This window comes from Lissotriton helveticus, chromosome 1_2 (assembly GCF_964261635.1).
Source record: "Lissotriton helveticus chromosome 1_2, aLisHel1.1, whole genome shotgun sequence".
NCBI classification, from domain to species: Eukaryota; Metazoa; Chordata; class Amphibia; order Caudata; family Salamandridae; genus Lissotriton; species Lissotriton helveticus.
Genome location: NC_136058.1, coordinates 103,382,793 through 103,407,617, shown reverse-complemented (window position 1 = coordinate 103,407,617; position 24,825 = coordinate 103,382,793). Strand labels below are relative to the sequence as shown.

At 43.3% G+C, this 24,825-nt stretch overlaps 1 protein-coding gene across 1 annotated transcript in view; it reads left to right on the top strand.

Moving 5' to 3' along the window:
* The window catches only part of USP1 (ubiquitin specific peptidase 1), a 124,216-nt gene that overhangs the window by 59,245 nt on the left and 40,146 nt on the right, over window positions 1-24,825 (top strand). Inside the window, exons 5-6 of the mRNA XM_078669550.1 lie at window positions 11,131-11,804; window positions 18,005-18,169. Coding sequence (XP_078525676.1) covers window positions 11,131-11,804; window positions 18,005-18,169 — 839 coding nt within the window. The remainder of the gene's footprint in view (window positions 1-11,130; window positions 11,805-18,004; window positions 18,170-24,825) is intronic.

Sequence of the window (24,825 nt, the reverse complement as noted above, 5' to 3'; positions counted from 1 at the left end):
CGACTGCTACGCGTCCGCCACAGACTCAGTTGTATATTTCTAATAAACCGCTAAATTGTGTTTATTTAGATCACTGCGGTCCTTTTTCATCTGATACTGCGTATAAGTACATCTTAGTAGCAGTTGACTCATGCACACGCTTTGTGTGGGTATGGCCACATCGCAGCGCTGATTCACGGACTGTCATTAGAGATTTGCGTGTCTTTATAGGGATTTTTGCCTGTGGTACCTTCCATTCGGATCAGGGTCCGGCTTTCGCCTCTAAGGCGTATAAGGATGCCATGACTTCGATGGGGGTCCAAGTCAAGTTTTCGTCTCCCTACAGACCTGAGGGTAACAGTGTAGTTGAGCGAATGAACCGTGATTTAAAGCAATCTTTGACAGCCCGAGTTATAGGCACTGGCAGAAACTGGCTTGCTCACCTATATGGCGTGCAGCGTGCTCTTAATAATCTCCCTAGAAGGTCTCTGGGTGGGCGGACCCCATACGAAATGCTCTTTGGCATCAAGATGTACGTCCCCGACCTTGACGGTCTAGACTGTGTGGTTAGCGCCACTTCCTTTGACGCAGATGAACATTGCAATGTTTTACAGAATCTACAAAAGACCAGAGATAGTCTTGCAAAGGAACATTTGCCCTCCACATCGGATGATGCGTTGCAGATCCCGGTAGTTGGCTGGCTACCCCAAGTTGGAGAACTGGTTCGAGAGAAGATCGATAACAAGAAAGAATTTGGTCCTTCCTATCGAGCTCCGGTTCCAGTCCTTGGAGTGAAGGGCACACGTACAGTCATTTTACCACCACTTCCTGGTCGTAAGGAAAACAGGTTTATTTCTATTGACAATGTCAAGATACACAGAGTGGCCGATTCTTCTTAGCATGACACCGGCGGTTTCCTGTCGTTCCATTGTGAGAAATTCAGTTGTGCCCACTGCTTCTAATATTGAACCTGAGGTGGCCATCGAATTACCTGCTCTTTCCTGTCCTTTATTAAATAATTTACCCTGAACTAACATTGATGAGATAGACTATGCCTACCCCACTGATCTGTCCATACCTGACCTGCAAGCACGTTTAGCCACGGAATCCAGATTTTCTTTTGACTCTGTTTCCCTTGCCTCGAAGAAACCCTCTCGAATTGCGCTTTATGCTAGTCTGTTTAAAAAAAATTTTTGGATTCCCCCTTGGACATACATTTGGCTGGTCCTTTTTTCAATTTACCTTTATATGTCAATTGGTTTTGTGTTTTATTTTTTTCGAATCATGAATGGACACTATGTCGAGGAAAGAACATGCATTACTCATCTAAATGGAACTTTGGCCCCGCTTTCCTCGTCACATTCGAGACACAGATTTAAAAGAGACTTGACTATGGTTAACATCACAGCATGGCCTGTCCTTGATGGAATCGTGTGGGATGCAGTTCGCTTTCAGATCCATGGCCCAACGGAAGTCGTTAATGTTCCTAATGTACTTAGAGTAAATATGGGGGATGTGGTGAAACAGAACATTCGTTCTGATGACTGGGATGTTAATGCTGTAGAACGTTTGTTTTCTGATTTACAATACTATGCTGCCTTTGATGCTGAGGATTTATATTTAGAATCTGCTAATTATGGTGAATTATTCTGCTACCAGCATTATGGCAATCACTTCTTACACAAAACATCATCCCGAAGGGATACTGTTAATTTTACTCAGTGGGAACATTGCCCGGCACCTAAACAAGGGAGCTCAGAAACGTTTCTGAAAAAGTATACTTATTTCACTGACTTTAACCCGTCCAATCCCGAGTCCTTTTATTTTAAATTTCATAACACACCAATGTCCAAGGTTAGACTTACCGATACTAAATTGTTGTATTCGAAGATCTTCCTTGATCAATTAGTTACTGGAGGCTATGAGCTATGGAAGGAAACAATAGACCTTAAATCAGTTTGGGGTTCAAGGGCCTGGCAGGTACAAGGCACTGAGGCTTTGCACCGTGCATGTCTCATCCCGAATCATATGTTGTTTCTGAATGATACAATTTCCCAGACCACATGCTTTGGATTGGCTACTTCTAAAAAGTTAAACACTCCTTCTTTCCCGGAGTTGGAGGAATATGATGGTTGGAGTAATTTCACTCAGTTGTCCATTAGGGAATTACAAGCTCTGCTTCTTAATTCCACCTTTAACATTTCCAGTATGAATCCTAAGGGTTGGCTGCTTTGGCACCGTAGTGCTGATTCTTGCCAGAATAGATTTTTTAATTTAACTGACAGTTTTAAAGCTGTTAGAACTGATCCCCGGTTTAACTTGGGTCATACTGTCACCTCTTATTCTGTAGCCAAGTTGTGTCAAAATTGGCTGAAACATTCAACCTTACCTGCGGTTAAGATTCACCTATCTAAACTCAATGCAGACGTGGACTTGAATGACTTCATTAAAGGCCCGGCTAGTGGCAGGTCGAAAAGGTGGTTATATGGGGTTTACAATGAAATTTGGAAACTATCACAGATTGAGGCTGCTACACGCCTTAGGGCTATTGATCAGGCGAATCTTGAGAAAGTGCTTGCAGTTGTTGACAATAGCATTAACGTGCTTTCTTCTAGAATTTACACATTGGATAATATTGTGTCGTCAGTTGTCGATATTGTGCATGATGAAGTGTCAGTATTATACCATGGTCAAAATCAATTACGATCAATCATGCAGTTTGCATGGACCCTTCAAACTCTTAAAATGGGTAAAGTTCCCTGGGGGTACATGAACGTTTCTTCTTTATTTGCACCGTTTAATTTGACTGACAAACAACGCTTACTTTCAATGCGTGATGCTTCCTTTTCTATGTTACATATTGAAAGGTTAGAATCCTTACCTTTTTCCGTGGCTGAAGCCACTGCTGCAACGTGGCTTATCCACGGTTTAATAACGCTGTCTTTTGCTTTATATAAGTTTTCAAATTGTATGAAATATGTACCCATAGGTCGCTATGAACCTTTAGGTAGCGGTTTCCTTCATGAAGTCTGGTCACTCCCATACACATACAGATGTTTTAAGGATGACCAGGAAGTTTATCTGAAAGGGGAGGAGTGCACTGAGACGCCAGATCACTCTTTAATGTGTAGACACATACAGTTACACGGTTCATGCAACAAGGACCGACCAAATATGGCTTGCGTTTTACAAGGCACGCCACTTCCTGCTATCATCCCCACGTTTAAATTATTAGAGAATGGTAGTTATTTAATGCTCAATAATGAAGACTGTTGTGGGTTAATTAAAGGTATAGCTTTCATAGTAACAGTAAGTGAGCGGGTTATTTGCTGCAGAAATGTGCTTTATCCTCCCACACATGAACATAGGGAGTCTTCCATCTGGCCACAGATACCAACCTTGGGAGCAGAATTCAGCGGCATGGCAAGAATAAGGGCTCTTTTGTCCCAGAAAGAGGTGGCCTTGAGCTCGGCCCGTGAAACTTTCGTGCTTCACATTGCAAACACCCGTACAGAGGTTCAGGCTCTTTTGAATACTGATTTGCCTTTGCATTTCGGAGCGATGGTTCGTACTATCTTTAACGCATCCTCCACAAAAGGCCTAGCGCATTTTTTTAAAGTTGTTAGCAGTGGTCTCGTGACTTCCTTTGAAAAGATTTTTGGAGTCATCCCTGCTTTCTTCCATTTTATTTTTTCATCCTTGTTTGGAGGATTCCCATTTTTACTTGCATTAGCGGCTGGCGCTCTAGTGGTTTTCTGTCTTTTTAAATATGGATGTCCTTCCTGTGCAAGACCCCGCGCAACAGCTACTGACGCTGTTTCGCAACCGCATGCTTGAATATTATGGCACACTGCCGTTGGCGACATTGAGCGCGGCATATGGATTATCTTTTCGATTCTCCTATTTCACCTGTGTCCAGCCTGTATTTCACTGCCTGACCTGTGATTTCCATTGGGCCATTGATTTGTGTCTCTGCGGACCGGTTTCTCCTGACGTCGATTTTAATCAGCTGATGAGTCCTATCATTGCTCACGAGTTGGTTTGTTCTGACGAGAGGATTATGGCCTTAGCAGTGGCGCATGGACTAATTGGTCCCTGGGATATATTGTCGGCAGCACAGAATTTCTTGGAACTAAGTTTTCTTGAAAACCCACCGAGCTGTCCTCTGATGGTTATAGAGGATCCGGTGCTGGGAGAACACCTATGCTCTTTTCATCTTTTAAATTGGATGGCTGAACTGTTTTCGGATGAGGACAGTGATTTCCTATTGGAGGCTGTTGCTACTTACTTTGCATATACAGTTTTGTCATAGACACTGCCTCGGATTGACATGCTGATCAATAGCATTTCATTGACTTTATTGACTTATTTGTCAAATTTTTTATTATTTCCTTGCCTATTGGCTTGAGCCACGTTATATTTTTGGGCTATTTTTTAGCATTAATTTTTAATGTTTAGTTTCGGATCATGCTCGTTTACTGTTGAGTTCTGCTCTCATGAGATGGCACTTCTGTTATCATATTTAGTCCGTTCTCGGATCAAGGGGGGGGTGTCATGTAGCTCCTGAATATCCTTATATCGTGTTAAGTTAGCATAGGTACATTTGAGGTTTAAACGCCATTTTCCATTCTTGCAACTTCTGCACACGACACTTAATTGTTGACTTAGCTTTCAACCTAGTAGTTTGCCGTGGTTTATGTGAGAATAATATGTTATTGCTCTGATATCAGCTTTGCTTAATAAACTATGTCTGCACGAAGAGTGCTGAAGTTTCAGGAACAACACGATATGGAATTGTTATGAGGTCTGATCTCCACGCCTTCATAGTCATAACACAAGTGCAGCCTTTGCCAACTCTGGCTTCAGGCGGGATTGATATTGCTTTGCATGAGACACATAGAACAGTCTTTTGATGCGATGCACATGCAGAGAGAGCTGGTGTATGCTGATGTGATTCCTTCATGCTAGGACACTAAGGTATTTGCCCGCCCTAAACCAACCCAAAGAGACCTTCTTAGCTAATAATATAACAAAAGAGTGTTCATGAGTTCCACGTACCCGGAGGTACTGTAAGTTCATGTTCTGGTTTGTCTAAGCATTGGGAGTTTGATATGTCCAATGAGACACTGTAGCTAGCTCGGTAAGGGGTGAGTTGGGTACTAAGGTGAGTTTTGGGTCACCCTAATTCGCCGAGGTTCCACTCCTCTGTGCACAGTTCTGTGTGAGAACAGAAACCCTGCGACACAAGTCAGCGCCAATCACTATCAATACACAGTGTTGACGTTCGGGCTGAAGTCTGCGCCCAGGACCTTTTCCAAATGCATAGCAGTGGTAGCGGCACACCAGAGAAAGAACAAGGTGTTTGTCTACCCGTACCTGGACGATTGGTTGATCAAGGCATCCTCCTTCTCGGAAGCTCAAGCGCACTTCCAGAAGATGTCCGTTCTCTTAAACAAGCTGGGGTTGCACATCAACATGTCCAAGTCTGTCCCGACTCCGGTCCAATGCCTACACTACTTGGGAGCCTCCGTCAATACGCTGTCAGCAAGCGTTTCTCCTTCGGAGGAAAGACGTTTATCACTCCTTCGGAAGGCTCCGTCTCTTATGACCGCTCCATCTACGACAGTGAGGACGGTGTCTTCTCTACTGGGGTCGATGGCCTCCTGTATTTTCCTCACGCCACACGCACGGCTACACATGAGACCGCTGCAGGAGTGTCTGGAGGATCAGTGGGACCAGAGGAGAGGAAGCTGGGACAACAAGATACGACTGTCTCTGCATGCTCTACAGTCTCTGAAATGGTGGTGTTCAGCGGAGAATCTTCTCAAGGGGGTTCCCTTCCACAAGGACATTCCCACTCAGACTATCGTGACGGATGCTTCTCTCCACGGCTGGGGAGCGCATTCCATGGAGTTACAGATCCAAGGAACGTGGTCCCAGACGGAGTCCACGTATCACATCAATTTTCTGGAACTCAGAGCTGTTCACTTGGCGCTGAAGGCCTTTCATCTGTCCTTCCAGACCAACTCTCTGCTTGTACAGGCGGACAATACGACCACGATGTGTTACCTCAACAAGCAAGGGGGCTCGAGATCGCGCACCCTGTCGCAGGAGGCTCAGGCGATCTGGCACTGGCTTACTTATCTACCAGGTGTGCAGAATGTTCAGGCGGACGCACTGAGCAGACTGATCCAGGAAAACCATGAATGGGTCATAAACAACGAAGTACTCGGAGACGTCTTCGCCAGGTGGGGCACTCCGGACGTGGATCTGTTCGCCACTGCCGAAAACAGCAAATGCCGAGACTTCGCATCCAGGTACTACCAGCAGGGAACGCGTTAAGGATCAACTGGTCGAACAGCTTTCTGTACGCTTTTCCACCCATTCCCCTGATTCCGGCGGTGCTCATCAAGCTGGCCCAGTCCAGGGCGCGGATGGTCCTGATTGCCCCTGAATGGCCCAGGCAGTGGTGGTTCACGGACCTGCTTCACCGGTCTCTCCTTCCTCACATTCGGCTGCCGTGCCGGCAGGACCTTCTCACGAAGTTCGGGGGGCAGATGGTGCACCCCGATCTCTCGTCTTTGAGTTTGGCGGCATGGCTCCTGAGAGAGTGCAATATGGCCATTTGAATCTCCCTGCAGATTGTATGGACATACTGAAGGAAGCCAAGAAACCCTCCACTAGGACTTCTTATGTGTACAAGTGGAAGATATTTTGCATCTGGTGCAAGTCCAAGAACTATGATCCAACGACATGTACGGAAGATGTCATCCTTCCGTACCTTTTACATTTGGCGCAGCCTGGCCTTAATTTTCATTCCATTAAGGTTCATCTCGCTGCGCTGACTGCCTACAGGAAATGCCCTTCACAGACCTCCTTCTTCCAGATCCCTGTGATCAAAGATTTTTTGGAAGGCTTGAAGAAAGTATTTCCTCCTGTTCGGCTTCCTTCGCCTTCATGGGAATTGAATTTGGTGCTGTCCAGATTGATGAAGGAACCTTTTGAACCTATTCATAAGGCTTCGTTGCAGCACCTGTCCTGGAAGGCGGCGTTCCTCGTGGCCATTACATCGGCCCGCAGGGTGAGTGAGATTCAGGCGTTGTGTTGCCAAGAACCTTATACTGTATTTCATGCTCCTAAGGTTGTTATGCGTACTCACCCTAAATTTCTTCCTAAGGTTATTTCTGATTTCCATGTTAACCAGACCATAACTTTACCTACTTTTTTTCAGAATCCTTCCTCTCCAGCGGAAAGGTCTCTACATTCCCTGGATGTCAGGAGGGTGTTGAAATTTTATCTGGATAAAACCAAGGATATTCGTAGGTCAGACCAATTGTTCATAAATTATGGGTCAGTCAGGACAGGTCTTGCCACCTCTAAATAATCCATTTCGAGGTGGATTGTGTCCTGTATACAATTGTGTTATCAAAAGGCTAATAAGACCTTAGGGGGTAAACCTAAGGCTCATTCCACCAGGGGCAAAGCTGCCACGACTGCTTTGTTACGTAATGTTCCCATTGCAGAAATCTGCAGGGTGGCACTTAGCAAAGGTATGGACCGACTTCCAAGCATTACTGTCTGGACACTGATTCCAGGGCAGACGCTCAGGTTGGGCAGGCTTCGCTGCAAAATCTGTTCGCACAGTAGTGGTGTTGTATTCTGTTTCTCCACCGCCGCTTGGTGTGGGGATGGGCTTGCCATTCTATTCACTAGATTATGACTATACACAGAGATCCCCCTACTACAGAAGGAGTAGTTTCTGTCCTGTAACTCCAGTTCTGTAGTAGGGGTATCTCTGTTATAGTCATAATATAGTGAATAGTCCCGCTCATGAGCGTGGACCCCGGAGCAATCAAAAATAATCTCTTAAGTTGTCTTAAAATGCAGTCCTGCTCAGACACTTAAGAGAGAATTTAAAGACAAATAATGCAGCCTATATCCACAGGCTACACTGTCCAGTACTTCAACTAAACATTCCACCAAAACAACAAACAGCACTGCCTGCTAAGTTTTCCTCATAGAGAAAAACTTCCCCTTTTACCAACAAAGCCTCTGGAATGATAGAGAGGAAGGGGCGGACAGACAAGCCCCATATGCTGCCATTATGTGGCTCAAAAAGGGATACCGTGCCTTAAAGAAAACTTTCTAGCACTTTCTCAGTATCCCAGAATGCCCTGCAGATCCCATTTACTTTCAGTTCTTTTTGAAGGCGTATCACGCTAGACCTGTAGCATTCCGAACATGAACATCTTTCTCCACCGGGGAGGAGGGCGTGCGCTTATGACTATAACAGAGATACCCCTACTACAGAACTGGAGTTACAGGACCGAAACTACTCCAACCCAAGGTTAACCATAGATGTCACAGTAGTGGGTTTCTAGACTTGTTGGGATGTGAAGGGCTGTGCTCTCTTGGCCTCAATTATCCACAAAGTCAGTTTTTTACTGGAAATTTTGATTTGTTTTTATCCTTGATGCACCCAGCGATCATGCACGTATGCTGTGGTGTATTGCAATTGTCTGCCAAACAATTTGCGGATAAAACACAGGGTACTTTGCAGCATTCTGTGCACATGGTTACTGCATATTTGGGGCACAGTATGAACATAACTGGATCAATCTGGAGCATGTATGACAGATGATTGTTGGCATGTTGGAATCCATTTTGGGTTCTCCACTGTTGAGATGGTGTACAAAAATGGTTGTTGGAGGTAGCCTGCCAGAAGAGGCATTTCTGAAGCTTTTTTTTTGAGTGAGACTCTGGGTTGTTAGAGGACCAGAGACCGTGGTCTTTATGTCCAGAGGAGGCTTTTGGTATGTCCTGCTTTCTTGTTCCACAAGTGGTGCTGCTCCCAATATGCTAATTAGCAAAAAGTGTGAAGGCTTACCTCCTTTCTTGTGCACTTGTGTGGTTTTCCAAGTAGGAGATTCTCAGCCCCACCCCATCTTCCTGCTGAGTCGAAGACATACTTTAGAGTCCACAAACCATTAAGAGTATAATACGGGAACAGAAATTCCAAGTTTGTGTTCATGCTCCTGCCCTCTGTGTTAGACACCAGTCTCAAGATAAAATTTCCGCTAGGGCTTACAGCAACTGTTTGCACACCTGAGCACTTACACTACTGCCATCCGCAGCGCAACAAGCAAGCGTGACAGTGGGCACTAGACACTTGTGGATTGATCAATGTTTTTTTTTCATTCAAGACAGAAGCTGAATCACTTAATCACTGTGAGCATTGCCTATTTTCCCAAAGTTGTTGTGTAGTATTGTGTATAGAACATGTTCTTATCTAAGATAAAGCACTGGTTGGCCCACCAATTTTAAATACTACATTGTGTAGTACTGAGGTGTGATTCTCCCCACACCACTTTTCTAAGAAAGCCTTGGACTTCTGAGCCCACTACCGAAAGTCGGGTGGTAAGAGATGGACTTGGTGCTCTGTTTTCAGGGTTTATAGTAGGACGGTCCTGGAACCCCAGATGAAACTGACTCGGTTATGACACTTGAGGCCCAGTAAATCCTTATGTGCACCAAGGCCGCCTAACTGGTGCTGATAGGAGCTAACTCGGAAGTGGATATGGGACTCCCACAGGATATCTGTAGATGGCACAATAGTATCCTGAAGGATTAATGATTTCACCAGAAGCCTTTGGGAACAACTCTCAAGAGAGGGAAATGGAGTGAAAAGCCAATAAATGTAGTCCTATTGAAACAAGTCATAGATAGGGTTAAGGTTTGATGTAAAGTGGGGACAGGGGTCCTGGCATAGGCTCCATTTGGGCTCCATTTGGGCTCTAATTGTCCACACTAGAGATGCCTCAGAAAGACTCCTTAACCGGTCTGCCTTTTTCCTTGTCCCTAGACTAAACTCCCTTGGAGAAGAGCTTAAATAGGTATAGTGAATGCCTATAACTTAAAGGAAAGTGCCGCTATTTATTTAAAGCTATATGACCAGTTGATGGTTTCAGGGAAGATTTAAAATTGTGCCCTGACTCTTGGTTCTTGTTGGTGACTCCGTCAAGTGTAGAGCTTAAGTGAGCTTGAATCATGATCTACGCGATTCTCGCTGTTTTAAGATTGCAGCAGTAGTTGAGGGAGTTCCTAAAAGCAGGGAGCCAGTGGGCTGCCCAGTATCACCCCGGCCCATCTTAACAGAGCTTTCACTGGAAGTGGTGGAGACCCAGTGTACCTGCAAAAAAAGTGAAATTACCTGCACTCGTAGCAAATTGCTGCAAATTAACTTCTACACATCGAGGGCTTGTCTTAGGAGCAAATTTGCTTACCATAATCTTTAACAGACATTATACATTTATTTAAGCAGATATGGCCACAAAAAGTTTTTGGAGGAAATAAATGTAGAATCCGTGCTCCAACTCCCAGTTAACATGTCGGATAAATAGTACATATGGGAGTTTAAGCCAGTCTCTAGAAGCAGATAACCAGGAATGTATATAGAATCCTTAGGCAAACATGTTATTCTAGGGTATCTCGTCTGGAGTTAAGTCAATGAAATCGTATGTCGAAAGGTGTTGGCTCATCTACAGGTTGCAGCCCAGAAAATGTGTAGAATTATGTAGAATTAATACCGTAACTGTTCCTTAGTTTTTATGGTGGCGAAATAAGATGACATTGAGTAGGATCTGAAAATTGGGATAATAGCCAAAAACAACAGACCGTATTGATGGTGGTGGCAGCATTGATGGCTACGAGAGAAATAACTAAATATGAATACCTATACATTTAACAGTACACCATGTTTGTATACAACAGTAACACGAGTGATGAACGTCCTTATCTACCCAAGTGTTTTGTAATCTCTATAAAGGCTTGTGTCAGATTGTTCAGTGAATCTTAAACTTTGCTGTTGCGGCCACAACAAATTCAGCGAAAGCTTCCTCGTTGGTACAGCTAGGATTGAAGTTAAATCATCGGACGTAAATGGTACTTCTGAAAATAATATTGCCACCAGGGAGGCTCATCACCCTGTAGGATATTATACTTGAAAAAATCTGCTACTAAAATATATTACTTTAATGAAACCTTTGTTAATTGTTAAGTTGCTTTTAGTTTGTCTTAATACTTCGATGCAAATATTCATTATGTGGCTACGTTTAGAAGCGCTGTATTAAAAGACCTTTCTCTTCCTTCAAGGGAACTCAATCCTATGTATGAAGGCTATGAACAGCATGATGCTCAGGAAGTGTTGCAGTGTATCTTGGGCTGCATTGAGGAAACCTGTCAAATGCTGAAGAAGGAGGAATCGAAATGTTTACCTGCGGAGGAGCCCATTCCAGGTTTGCCAAAGGTATCCAATGCGAATGTTGAAAGTGACATTTCCAGTGAGACAGACCAGCTTGTGGCAGACGGACATGCAGATGTATCAGAAGAAACATTAAAAAATGGAAAGCGGAAAAGTGACACCGAGGCCGGGAATGCAAAGAAAAAATCTAAAAGTTTCTCGGAGCAAAAACCAGAGGAACTAAGCAAGTTGAGAAGATCAAAGCGAAAGTCTGCGGGTGGAATCCAGCAAATTAAATCCGAGGCAGCCATTAAAAGTTGTACTGAAAATGAAAGCACTCGTCCTACTGAGAAGAAGTCTAAGTTAAGCTGGTTGAAGTCTTCCGGGAAACAGCCCAGCATTTTATCGAAATTCTGCAGTCTAGGCAAGTTATCAATAAGTTCCGGGACTAAAACACTTTCAAAGGAAATTAACAAATCGGGCCGCGAAGAAGAGGCTGTGAAGGAAAATAGTGTACAGGCAGCGCCTCCTGCTGCAGTGCCCATTGCAGGGAAGAGTATTGAGATGTCCCCTGCAACAAGAAAAGGTGAGCAAAATTGACAGAAAATCGGAATAGAATGTCATGAGAAGTTTGTTTTATTTAATCGTAAATCTAATACCTTTCCAAGAACCGTCTCTCCTGGAATGCATTTGTGACATGTTCCTTTAGTATAAATGGTAATCTTTAGCTCACTTCAATCTGGGGGATCTGGGGTTTCAAGGATCCATTTTTTTTAATGATTTCCTGATATCCTAAACATGTTAGAACATTTGGATTGAAAATGCAATCCATCTCTACCACCAGTGGGTTGAATTTTTTTACAGCTTCGTTTTTTATATAAAGGTAGGAAAATATTTGTTTCAAGTAGCCAGGTGACTAAAGTTTCTTTATGGCTAGATTTTTCCTGATAAATTGTGCTCTTGTATTGACCGTAATGGGTACCATAGGACTTACAGCTGGCTCCCATTCCATTTTTTTTGCCTGTTTGAGCAAGTTTGCGTATGACTTCTCCCTTTTCTCTGAGTTCCTACTCGTAAGCTGTCATTGACTCATTCCTGATGATGATCCTGTGTAAAGCGCACATTGGGGTAGAAATGTCAACATTCTAATCTTGTACTGTCTAAAATTCCTTTTACCTCCAAATGCACCAATCAATCAATAAAAAGCTTTATTCAGTTACATATAAATAACCATAAAAGCACACAATAAAAACATTTTAAAAATATACAGGGGAGATATCAATATTTACACCAATTAAGACCATTCTTAATACACAGCAAAAATGTAATTGTCATAATTGTCACATCACAATCGATTTCCTATATCTAACAACATTTTTAAAAAAGGCGGAAACGGAGACTACAACAAATATTGTGTCTAACTGTTGGAGAGCCACTAAAGCTGGGCGACACAACCTCATACCAAGTGTTTTTAAGACTGGAACAATCCACCTTTTCCTCTGTACAGAATAGAATTTACAGAAAAATAAAACCTGTATGGTGGACTGATCAGAAATATCGTCACACAGGCATTTACATAGCTGTTTTGACCAGTCATTAATAGTTGGTAAACTTAAGGATCTGTATAGAGTCCCAATGCGGAAACTCATCAATACAAATTTATCATAATCATTAGTTACAAGGCATAAGTATGGCTGGATTTTAAAAGTTGTTAATGTAAGGTTGTGTGCTTGTACCTGTAACCTTACTCAATTCAGCATTCATTCTTTGTTCACTCAGATGGCGCAAACAATCGTTCTTAAGTTCTTTCCTGGAGTGCCTTGCCATGGTGTGCGGATAATCATAAAATTCTTGATGGCCTAAATTATATAAAAACATTTTAACATAGGACAGCCATCTAATGTTTGCCACTCCATCTAGGCCCGTACAGTCTAATAAGATCCCACAATTAAACTGTGTTTCCTCTGTTGTCCTTCTCCTATGCCACAACAGAACTGGCTGAGTCTTTAAAATATCTTCCAAATATGGCAAACCTAGTTCTGTATGGCATATGAAGGAGGAGTGCCATTAGGGACCATTAATAAAAATCTAAAAAATGTGTTTTCAGCTACCTGAAGGGAGCTTACATCCGCGTGTCCCCAAACTCCCGCTCCATATGAAGCTACGGTAACACTTTTTGCCTTCTAAATATTCAATAGCTCCACCGTGGGACGTCTACCTAATTTCCTACTAAAGTTTACGAGTGCAGATAGTTTTAATGTACAGTAGTCTCCTAGTTTTTACAACCTGCACCCATGACCCCGTACGGTCAAATAAAATCACTAAATAGGGAAATATCTTGGTGTTTTCGATCCGTTTCCCCTCGATAAAAATTGTTCTAGTCTTAATACATCCAGCTCCGCAATTCATAATAAATGTTTTATTTGAATTAGTAGTAAGTCCCCGTTCTGTCATAAAATTCGTAAAGCTGGATACAACTCTTTGGAGTCCTAGTGGTGTGCGAGCCATTAGGACCGCATCGTCAGCCTATAACAATGCGGGTATAGGACGTTTACCAGCCACAGGGAGGTCGTTACATTCCTTAACTAAAATCCTTTCAAGGTCGTTTATATATAAGGTGAAGAGGAACGGGCGAGGACGCAGCCTTGCCACACACCACGTCTTACATTAAGAAGACCCATGCATTCCCCACCCACCCCACATCGGACCCTAGCATTTGCCCCTAAATATAACTCTTAGAAAGGAAATTAAAACTGCTTCAACACCCTGCTCCTCTAAAATCAACCATAGTTCATTGTGCCTCACACAGTCAAATGCCGATGATAGATCGACAAATGCCAAATACAGGGCTCCCCTTTTTGCTTAAACATATTTATTCAATATCATTTCTAAATTCAAGCCTTGCTCAGCAGTGCCTAGCTTCTTATGGAAGCCAAACTGTAAATCACTCAACACTGACCTTTCCTCCGCCCAATCCTAGAGTCTATTCAAAATGACCCGGCCCATAATTTTCACAGTTGAGTCCAACAGAGATATCTGATGATAACAGGCTGGGTCAGACCTATCTCCTTTTTTAGGTCGAAGCCTGCGTAGCAGCGCATGCGCTGCTGCAGGCGAGAGTTTTGTAAACAAGAAGGGGCATGAAACCACGCCCCTTCTGCCATTGGCCGGCCTCGCGAAATGAAGGCCTGCCATTGGACAATGCCCCTGTTTTGATGATTTATCCGCCTGTACTCCCTCCTTTTCAGGACTCCGTGACCTGACTTCTGGTAAGTTTCGCTGGTGCTTGCCGGCAGTTGACAAGTCACACTGTTGCTCGCTTGCGACCGCATGTCTCGCTGGCGCTTATGAGCGGCCTGTAAGTCTCGGCGCTCGTGGGCAGCTGCCAAATCTTACCATCACTTGCAAAAACCCGGCTTCAGCCACAGCCACATGTTTGCTAGTCATTTGGAATTGAATTTTATTGCAGGATGTTACCACATAAAAAAGTTTTAGCTATACTATTGTGAAAAGCAGGAATAAATCTATTTTAATGGTGGGAGTTGGGAGGGAACATCTTAATTGGCAGAGGTTTCGGAGTGGCGGTTTCTTGAAAGGGAAAAATACGTGTTAGTACATAAACAAAAAACTGTTACAAATGCATGTCGCATCAAATTTTAGAAACGGAAGTGTACACAAGTGCAGATTGACACAAATATGAGTGTTCCTGGGATCGTCTGGCAGAAACCACTTCCAATGAGTATGGCAGAAAATCTTGTGAGTTGCTAAAGTCGGATACATATTAAACTGTAGGTGAATTTTATGAACTAGGCTATTGTTAATATGAGCAATTTAAAGTAGTGTATGTTTCTAGTGAAATAGCTTCGGGTCGGGTTTGCGCTGTAAAATAAAATGCAAACAAAGCGGCGCCTCACTTGGTGCCAATGTCGCTCAACATTAAATCTTTTCTGTCTTATCAGCAGGAACTTCTAAGTTATTGGGGACTATTTGCAACTCAATAATCATCCGAAGAGCGTCTTCCATATACAATGGATAACGTTGCCTACACCAAAATGCTGATCCCGTTATGCCTGTGATTAGCGCGGGGAGGAGGGATAAGGCAGAACAGGTCAATGGAGAGGATCGGATGCAATGGCTGGTGTGAGCGACTTTGATGCCAGCGAACCGGTATCGAGCCAGCGCTCCGATACCTTGGAGTGCCGGTACAAAAGTAAAAAAAAACGTTTAAATAAAAGCTGTGCATAAAATATGAAAGGAACAGGCAATTACTGAACGCTACGGAAAAGCGTGTTTCCCATATCTGTTTCCCCACAAAGTTATGTAATCGTAGTAGCACATGCTTTTCAAATTATCAATGAAATTGGAATGGAATGGTTTATTAACATCAAGGTATATTTTTGGGCGACTGGTGCGTAGCAAGACGTGTAGCCGCCATGTCTGATTGTAAAAAAAAAAAAAAAAAAATAATGTGGTTTGTGCACTGTAAGGAAAAAACAGCGATCACAGTAGGGTGGTGGAGGCGGTCAAACAAGGGATAGTGAGACGAGCCTAACGTATATTTAGCAAAAGAGAACATGCAGCGTGTGCATGCTTGTTCCCGCAGCAAAACTAGTTGCTCTGCTTTTAAATAAATATATTCTGTTGTGTGCAGTCAAGTTCGAGTTAGGCGAGCTGCACTAGTTAAACAAGCATTGGCATTGCCAATAGGTCTCGCTTTTGGGACCCTCTAAGTATTTAGTTATGCAGCACAATATCCTTGGTGCAACAACACAAACTGTTGCGTGGCTAAACACTTCTAAGGTGCCAAAGGCGAGACCTATTGGCTATGCAAATGCTTGTTAAATATTGGTACCAGGATGGACTTGTACCATGTCGAAAAAAGACCGGCGGAGATACGGGCATTAAACACTTGTCAGCAATGGGCCCCACAAGATGGAATTAGCTTTAAAGATGTCAACAGGGACACCATCGGGCCCAGCTGCCTTCCCGCCCGTACTTGAGGCAATGGCTGAATTTACTTCGTTTAGCTCAAAGTGGAGCAAGTGTCCTAAAACCATTAGGGAGTTACCTGGCTCTGCCACAGTAATTGTATTATCATATGGCCCTGAGCACGGCTCATCGTGCAGCTTGGAGAAATGCTCTGTCCACTGGTGCTCTGGAATTGCCACCTCGCTACTTCTTCATCCCTAAAAAAAGGTGCATTAACTGCCTTCCAAAAGGCACTAGAGTCTCTTGAACTGGAGGCTTCACGAAGAATACACCACTCCATCCCCCCAACCCTTCAGCCTGAGCCGTGGCTTTAGCCTATAATTCCCAGAGCAAATAAGTAACCGCAGTTACTGACTCTATGTTCAGTAACGCACAATTCAGTTACCAGCACAGTAATCCTTTCTCTTGGTCTCTGTCCCCTTTGTACGGGCAGGATATCCATTAGAGATTAATCCGAACCCACCTGGGAAAAATATTTCTTCTGCGGGTGCTAACACGAGTTCTTGGCGCATATGTCTATTGTGGCGTTATGGTGGATGTTCAGCATAGGCACAGCAGTTCCAACGATTATATTTCATATAAACATGTTTACAGTTCGTGGTTTAGTGTAGAAGTGTGGTAAATTATTGAAATAATTCTATGATGTGTTGTTCCTTGATAGCGGTCTTATAGAAAGCAAGAGACGTCCTGTGCAGAGGTCCCTATAATGCAGGGACCGAAATATAGTTACGGCAAATGCAAGTTAGTGGATCATCAGATTAAGGGTCGCTGAACATAAGTACTAGTTGGAAGCCTACTTATGCAGCACTACTGACCTGCAGTGAAGGTTCTTTTGATCTAGTGCTTAGTGAGTTAAAGCGCTTGCTGCTGTCATCTGGTCTTATCTACAGGTTATAGTATTCAATACTGACTCGGCCAGTTTTGCCTTGATCATTTCGGGGTCTCTAAATAAAGTTAAGTTTAAATGGGTAATAGAAAACCTTCATTTTCAGTTATTAGATATTAAAGTTAATTTGTAAGACATTATTTACAAGACCTTAATCCTTTGTCCATGATCAAGGTTATGTCCAAAGCAGTGCATCACCTCAAGACCTTGTGCCATTAATTGTATTTGAAGAGCAGCCACCTGGACTCTTTGATGGTTTGTTTATGCCAACTTCCACTTTGGCATAATGAGGATTATGTGAAGGGCGAGCATGCTCTCTTCTTCCTGAAGTTCATGTGAGGAATATTGTGATATAATGCAGAATATCCTGGAACATAATACATTATTTCACTGTATTATTGGAAATGTAACCCCATCTTCTTTGAGGTAATCACAGTTCCCAATCTACAGCTGTCATAATAGGGCATGGGATTTCGGAGAGTTTCCCAATCTATCTTCTGGCAACTTAGCTCTATTAGATGTCTCATTTTATGAAGAGGATGGAGGACTATGAATGCGCAAGATAAAGTGTGCGTCATGTTGTAAATTCTAATGCCATCAGTAGCAAAGGGCAATTCAGATTTTCACTTTGAGTACTGACCTCAAACCATAATTTAATGGATCTGGTCTATAAAAAAAAAAGAGGGAACCATAGTTCTGTGCAACACATAGTTGCTGTTTAATTTGAGGTGGAAAGTAAGGGCTTATATGAGCTTTAGTATTCTCATTGGGGCTTTTAGACTAAATTCCAGGGACCAACCAATTCAAGCAAAGAATACACCAGTGAGCAGCTACACCTCCGGCAGTATTTAGAATTTAAGTAAAGCATTTCTGCATATTGTCATGTATGCTCTTAACTTACTTTTTGACAGAGCTTGACACTCTTGAATTGGTGGAAAAACTGTTTCAAGGCCAGTTGGTGCTGAGAACACGATGCTTGGAATGTGAATGTTTCACTGAGCGGAGAGAAGATTTTCAGGACATCAGTGTTCCAGTGCAAGAGGAAGATGTTTCTAAGGTGGAAGCTAGTTCTGAAAGTGAGTACTTAAAATAAAGCTGATGTACAATGTTGACTTGCAGTGTTTTTAATAGGAACGTATCAATAATTTGTGTTACTTCCATTTCCAGTTATCTTCATTAATGTTCATAAACACTATATTGTCGGAACGCTTTTAAAAGGAGCATGACTAACTCCCTAACAAAGCAAAATTAGCGATATGCCTATAAGCACCCATCATGTACTTTATACATTTTTAGAACAAAATTAGTAGCAGTTTAAAAAGAGGTCAATTTAAACTGCAAATTGAATTAAAAATATATATATTTACATTTCTTCCTTTCCCCATTTAAAAAGTGAGAAAAACGAAAATAAATTGTTCTAGGCGTAGTCTCACATAGAAAAATAGAAAAACTGCTCTATCACCTTAAGGCTGGACTTGAACCACAACAATACCAGCAAACAACACAGTTGTAGTCCCCACGTGTTTTTTCTGGTCTGTGAAAGGATCCCAAAATAAAGAGCTCTGTCCTTTATCAAATTTACAAGGTTTTGAAATCTTCTTTTCTCTCTTTGGTAAGTCTTGTTTTGAGCTCTTATTCCCCTCTTTGTGGGAGGGAAAGGGAGATGGGGACAAATTCTTGTGTATTATCATTGTTTTCTTTCTCTTGGTAGGTTTTTCCGTGGTGGGCTGGGGTCTGTGACCTTCTAGAGCAGCCTCCAGGAGGAGCTATGCTCCTACCTAAACCCCTCTGTAGGTGCGATACAGACCAGTTTATCACAACAGCTGCACATGGCCAGTTCAAAGCAGTGCCTTTCGTAGGTTCTTTAAAAGCTTCTTTTTGGTAGTGGCAAGTCCAGCTTGGCGTGCCACTTAAACTGTATCAGACTTGTGAATGTCATTGCAGTCAATTTCTGCAAAGCACGAATGCATGATGTTTTCTTGGGTAACAGCCAAAGTAGACATTAGAACAAATGGTCCTTGTTTGCAGCTGTCTCTCTTATCAACCATGTAAAGGTAGATGGTACGCACCTACACTTCATCTTCCTACAGTGTAAATCAGTGTTTCCCAAACTGTGGTTTGCTAGCTGATTTTGGATAGGTCATGAAAGTCCAAACAAAAGATAAACATTCTTTTAAATTATGTTTTTATCTTTCCTTACTTGCTGCTCTTCAAAGTCTGTGACACTGTCTTGGACGTCCTCTTTTTTGAATTCAAGCGTAATAAAAATATCAGGGATTACGTAGAGCACACAAAGATGGTCCAAGGAATCGCGACATTAGAACACGTTGGGGCCTCCCGGCAGTGGTTGGTCACCACAGGTGTGGAGTTTATATTGTATGTGGATTTACTACTAACACAAAGGTGTTAAAAGGACATACAGAAGCCTGAATGCATTCTCAAATTGCAACACTAGAAATTTTATATATGTCATCAGATGCCCCTGTAGTAAAATGTATGTGGGTCAAACCACATAACTTGACAACGAATCGCCCAACTTCGAAGTAGAATCAGATGTAAAGTGGATGGAGCACCACGGGTCTGTTACTTCGAGGAAATGAAACACACCGAGAATGAGAACTACTGGCAAGTTGCCTAAGTGATCACATTGGGCAGTCGGGATGGAAACATCAAAGACACCCTGGACAGAAAGAAATGCAAATTGATGGATTTACTCCAGAGTACCCATATTGGCTTGAACAACATTAATTAAATGAGACGTCTTGCTTTGTTAACTTAAATGTCTGTAATTTCTGTGCATGTTATTTTGACTTCTAGCAGGGATGTCTAACACTGTGAAAAGGAGGTGCTACATAGTTATGAACCATGTGCAACAATGAATGTAGCTATCCCAGCGGTTCAATGATATATATACACACTGTACAATGCCAACTATGAACAATCAAGTAACTATTTGTTGTATCGTTAAAATACGTGATAAGTTGTATGTAACCTACAACTACCATCTATGTGATACAGCAGGTTCTGAATCCCCAATCACCATTCTCTATAAATCGATGAGTGTTTATGCTTTAGATGGCTTTGTTTACATCATATATGAACAACCTTACATTTGATGTGGAATAGCGAGCAGCCTGCATGTTCTGGTTTTAGTACACATGCAGTTTTTAGGTGTTATAGGACATGCACATACAGGAATAATGTCCTGTCATGCGATGTGCATGGCTGGGGTGTCACTCGTACATCAGACCCACGCCCAAGATGGCGGGTTGAGTTTGCAGTATAGCTGCGCCACGCATTTGACTCCAGATAGATAATCCGCGCCTGCAGTGTCTCCACATTACAAGATTGAGAGAGCAGGTTCCGCTGTTGGGGAAGCGTGGCCAGGATGTGTTGCTTTCCCATCAAGTAAGTGCATGGATGGGACACAGTTTTCACGTAGCATGATATAAATATTTAGAGTTTGATGGATGAATCATCCTTGCAGTCCATGTAAATTTTTGGATCGTGGATTTGAATTGTTCATAATTACGAGCGATTCCCCCTTGGAACAGAGAGGTCTGTCTCATCCGTTCCTACTCCACAGGTATTCAGTGTCCATGGGTACACTGTGCGTTATCAGGGGGACGCCACACAACTGGATACAGTTGTCTTATGTTTTCACCATTAATGACACGGATAATTGTTACACGGATGAAGTTTTTATTAATGCACGATATGGGCAGTGTGATCCACATTGATCTGCACATCTCATGGGGCCACGTTATAAATGACAGTATCTAGTAGTACTTTGATCTCTAGGCGATTTAAGCGCAGATATGCATCACATGGTTTGCCTGCAAATAGGACTCACTACGAGAGTGTTTAGGAATGCAATGCAGGTGCATGCTAACTTTACACATAATTTAAATGGTGTAGCTCCTTTAAAAGTTTGGAGCATTGCAAATAAACTTACCTTCCAACCCCCCCCCACCACCCCCCGACCTTACTACACCGCCGCCCCACCTTTCTACACCCCGCCCCCTTTTACGTTTTCTCATTAGGATAACATTACTTACGAGAGATACATACTGAATTTGAGAACAGGGTGGACCCACTGATCCCCTGTCTTTACCTAAACAATTGATGTTGCCATGAATGACACATTGAAATGTTTAATGAGATGTAATTAATATTTAGCGGTGAGTGATCGCCTTTGTTGAGGTTTTTGCCCGTACGAATTAATTAGAGCGAGTAACTGATCTGTGGTCGCTGGGTTTCTGCCTTCGTCTCTCACAGGTAGGACTTAGTCCTGAAGAGACCCTTTTATTCATCTCTGGTCGAAACGTCAACATCTCTTTCTCAGCTTTCTTTTAGATTATGAGGATCATAACTGCATGGCTGCATAAACTTAACTGTGGAGTTGTAAGTATGGCTGGAGTTAAACTTTTCAACTACAAAGTCAGCTTTGTGGCCAATAGCACATCTAGTCAATAAACGTTGAGCGCTTTGACTTTAAGTATCCTTTTTGGAGTCCAATTGTCTCCACTAATGGAGGCAGTTCTGAGGATCTGTTCATGCCGGAGTATGTTTATTTTGATATATTTTAGGAGTTTTATATAGCGCTGACCTGACCCGAGAGTATCGGAGAACTTTACAACATTGCTTCATAATGTGGCAATATGTATGAGTAATAAAGGGGTAGGCCCTTATAACTCAAGGACCTGGGTCCATGTAGCAGTACAAATAAAATGTGGTCCGAGTTACCATATAACTAATATAATAAATCAATGTTATATCACATAGAAATTCACTATATATACATTTGTCAAGGATTTAAACACAATTATCGAGAAAAAAATCATGGAAATTGCATTTATTAGTGCAATATTTGTTTCCAACCAAGCACCCGACATAGCGTAGCATGCTATCTAATTCGGAACGCGCTTCAGTGCACCCCACATAGGCGCAGCAAGTGGCTATAAACATATTGCAATACAACACAAACATTTTGGCCAGACTATAATACATTTAGTTGTATCCTTAGGTGAAAGAAGGGCGTTTTATGGAGATGCCACTGTGCTTCTCGAAGTACCTCGCAAGTTCTTAAAGAGTTAATAAAGAAATGAAAACAGTTTAGGAAGAGGCCAAATAAGGAGGCAAACTTAAAAAAAAAACTGAATCCGATTACTCACCTATTCCCTTCTACGCTTGTGTTCTGCAACAAGGCATGACTGTGTACTTCACCAACTGGAGCGAAGGCACGAATGGGGAGAGAGGAATCGGCAAACAGGGGCCGATGAGCTTAAAAAAAAGCCTCCACGCGCGCCTCTCCAGCCCATAAATCTTTAAAAAAAACAGACTGGGTCTTCCAAATCTGTGGAGTGTCGGGGAGGAGATTTAAAATGCCGCCCTCCCCTCTTCCAGTAAAAGTGAAAACTCGTCATCGTGCCCAGGCTCGGGATCGAATTATCTCTTCCACCGCTTCCGAAGTGCGCCTCTCCAGGACTCCCAGGAGGCGACCCCAGGCAGCCTCGAGCGCGCCGCTACCCTGCTACCGGGCTCCCCACAGGCAGGAGTGAGCTCTTTCGGGTCTTTTTTTAAACACAAAAAGGCATAACAGCTGAAGCCAGGAAGGGAGAAAAGGGCAGTGCCAGCTCTCGGACTGCAGGGCGCGCTGTGCCGTTTACAGTACTGCCACTTTTAGCATTTTATGCATTGGCATGCAAGTGCATAGCACGGGCTGGGCCGCGTGCACGTCATGTTTATAAACAAAGATCACCTGTAGAAGCACTAGCAGCACCTCTTTCCTGCGGACCTTTGTGCAGTCACCACCTGTGGCGTGGTGTCGTTTTGCAAGTAAGAATGAAAACTCTATACTGCTTTCTGTACATATATACTGACCTTGACGACATTGTGGTCGATGCCATCGTGGATACGATATTTTTGGGTCAATATTAAAAGCGACACCTTTTCATGGGTTTGTGGAGGCTGGGCATTGCAGAAAATTAAAGGACAACAAAGAATAATCTTGTTATAAAGTAGTAATGCATTTGCCTTTTCTATCAAAATGTAGAACCAGGTGGCATAGACAAAGTACGCACATTAGACTGGGAAATTTCAAATGTAATTGATTGTGGGGTAGCTACCAACTGGTTGTGCAGTAAATTAAGAAATATAATACGGTCCAATGGCTTGAACCCAGTCGAATACAAACTCACATCAAACTTTATTTAAAAAAATATATATTTTCAATTTTATTATGAAACTATACATTGAACAACTTTGGCGTCACAGCTTGCAGAGCACAACAGGTGCCTGATTGTGGCCTACATCCACATTTACACTCTCCTCTCCTACCCTCCTCACTAGGACATCTAACCCTCATTCTACCATGTCAGTGTTCCACTGCGCATATGAGGGGATCAACAGTGAAAGCCATCTAGCTAATAGCTGCTCTTCTGTTTGCACCAACTAGACCTAGCATCGCAAATCTATAGTGGACTTGCTCCTTCTGGAGCAGCATGGTATCACGTGTAGAGGACAATGACGGAAAGTATCTGTGTGTGTCCCCCACCTCTCCTAGTTGGTTGGTGGATTCAAAGTAGGGTATCAACCCCGTACACCTCCAGGTCATGTGCAAAAAGTCTGCTCCCTCCACCCCGTATATAGGACATGTATCTGACCTGCTCCGGTAAAATCTGAGGAGTCTCCTCGGCAACAGATGGGTGCTGTGCAGGACATACAAAGGTGGCAACTTAAAACGTGCATTACATGCAAATCCCCATACTAGTGCTCAGACTTTACGCCATTCCCTGTCCTACAAAGGGTCTGTCTTCAGGCCCGGACTGACCATAGCGGGCACCGGGCAATTCCCCGGTGCGCCGCAAGGGTGGGGGCCGGTTTTGAGCCCCTGGGGGCCGATTTTGTTGCAGGGCTGTTTTTGCAGCATAGCTGCAAAATCGGCCCTGCGACAAAATCGGCCGAAAACCGCCCCAAGCAAAGCGCTCGGCGGCACCTCCAACCCCCCTGAGTGGGGAGGCGGGGGGGGGGGGGGGGGCGGCCAAGCACTTTGCCATGGCCGGTTTTGGTTCCCAGTCCGGCCCTGCCTGTCTTACCAGGAACATAGCCTTGGGCAGGTCGTGTTTTAGTTCTCTACACAAGCGGGAGGCCAGTCTCCGAGGAGAACCCACGTCCTGCAGTACCCCCAACGTCTGCGACTGGTTAGGGGTTTGTGGAAAGCCAGTCCAAATGTTGCTGGCTGTCTTGGTTAACTTGGCGTATTGCAAAAACTGACTGGGGCCTACCCCAAATGTCTCTTGCACCTCTGTGAAAGCAAAGCACCACTTTCGCGGGTATAAGTCCTGTGGTGTTTCACAGCCGCTGTCTTTCCAGGCTGATACTGACATATCCTTCATGATGTTCAAGAAAGGTTTTAGCCACCATGTTGGTAAGTTTTTAGAGAACAGAGGTTTGCGCAGTATGGACCTAATCACCCGTTCTGATGTGTATGCATCTGCCTCACCACTTAGGGGCAGCGCTTGTTCATAGAGGGACCTTGAATGAGCCATTTAGGTACATTTAATGTGTCTTGTGTTCCTGCCAAAAAAAATGTTTCTCCCTATTGGGCCCATCCACACACCATTTAGCAGCGTGCTCTAGCTGCGCTGCTATATTGTATAGTTCCATATTTGGTAAGCCGATTCCGCCTTCTTCCAAGTCTAGCGTCAGCACTTTCAGTCGGACTCTGCTG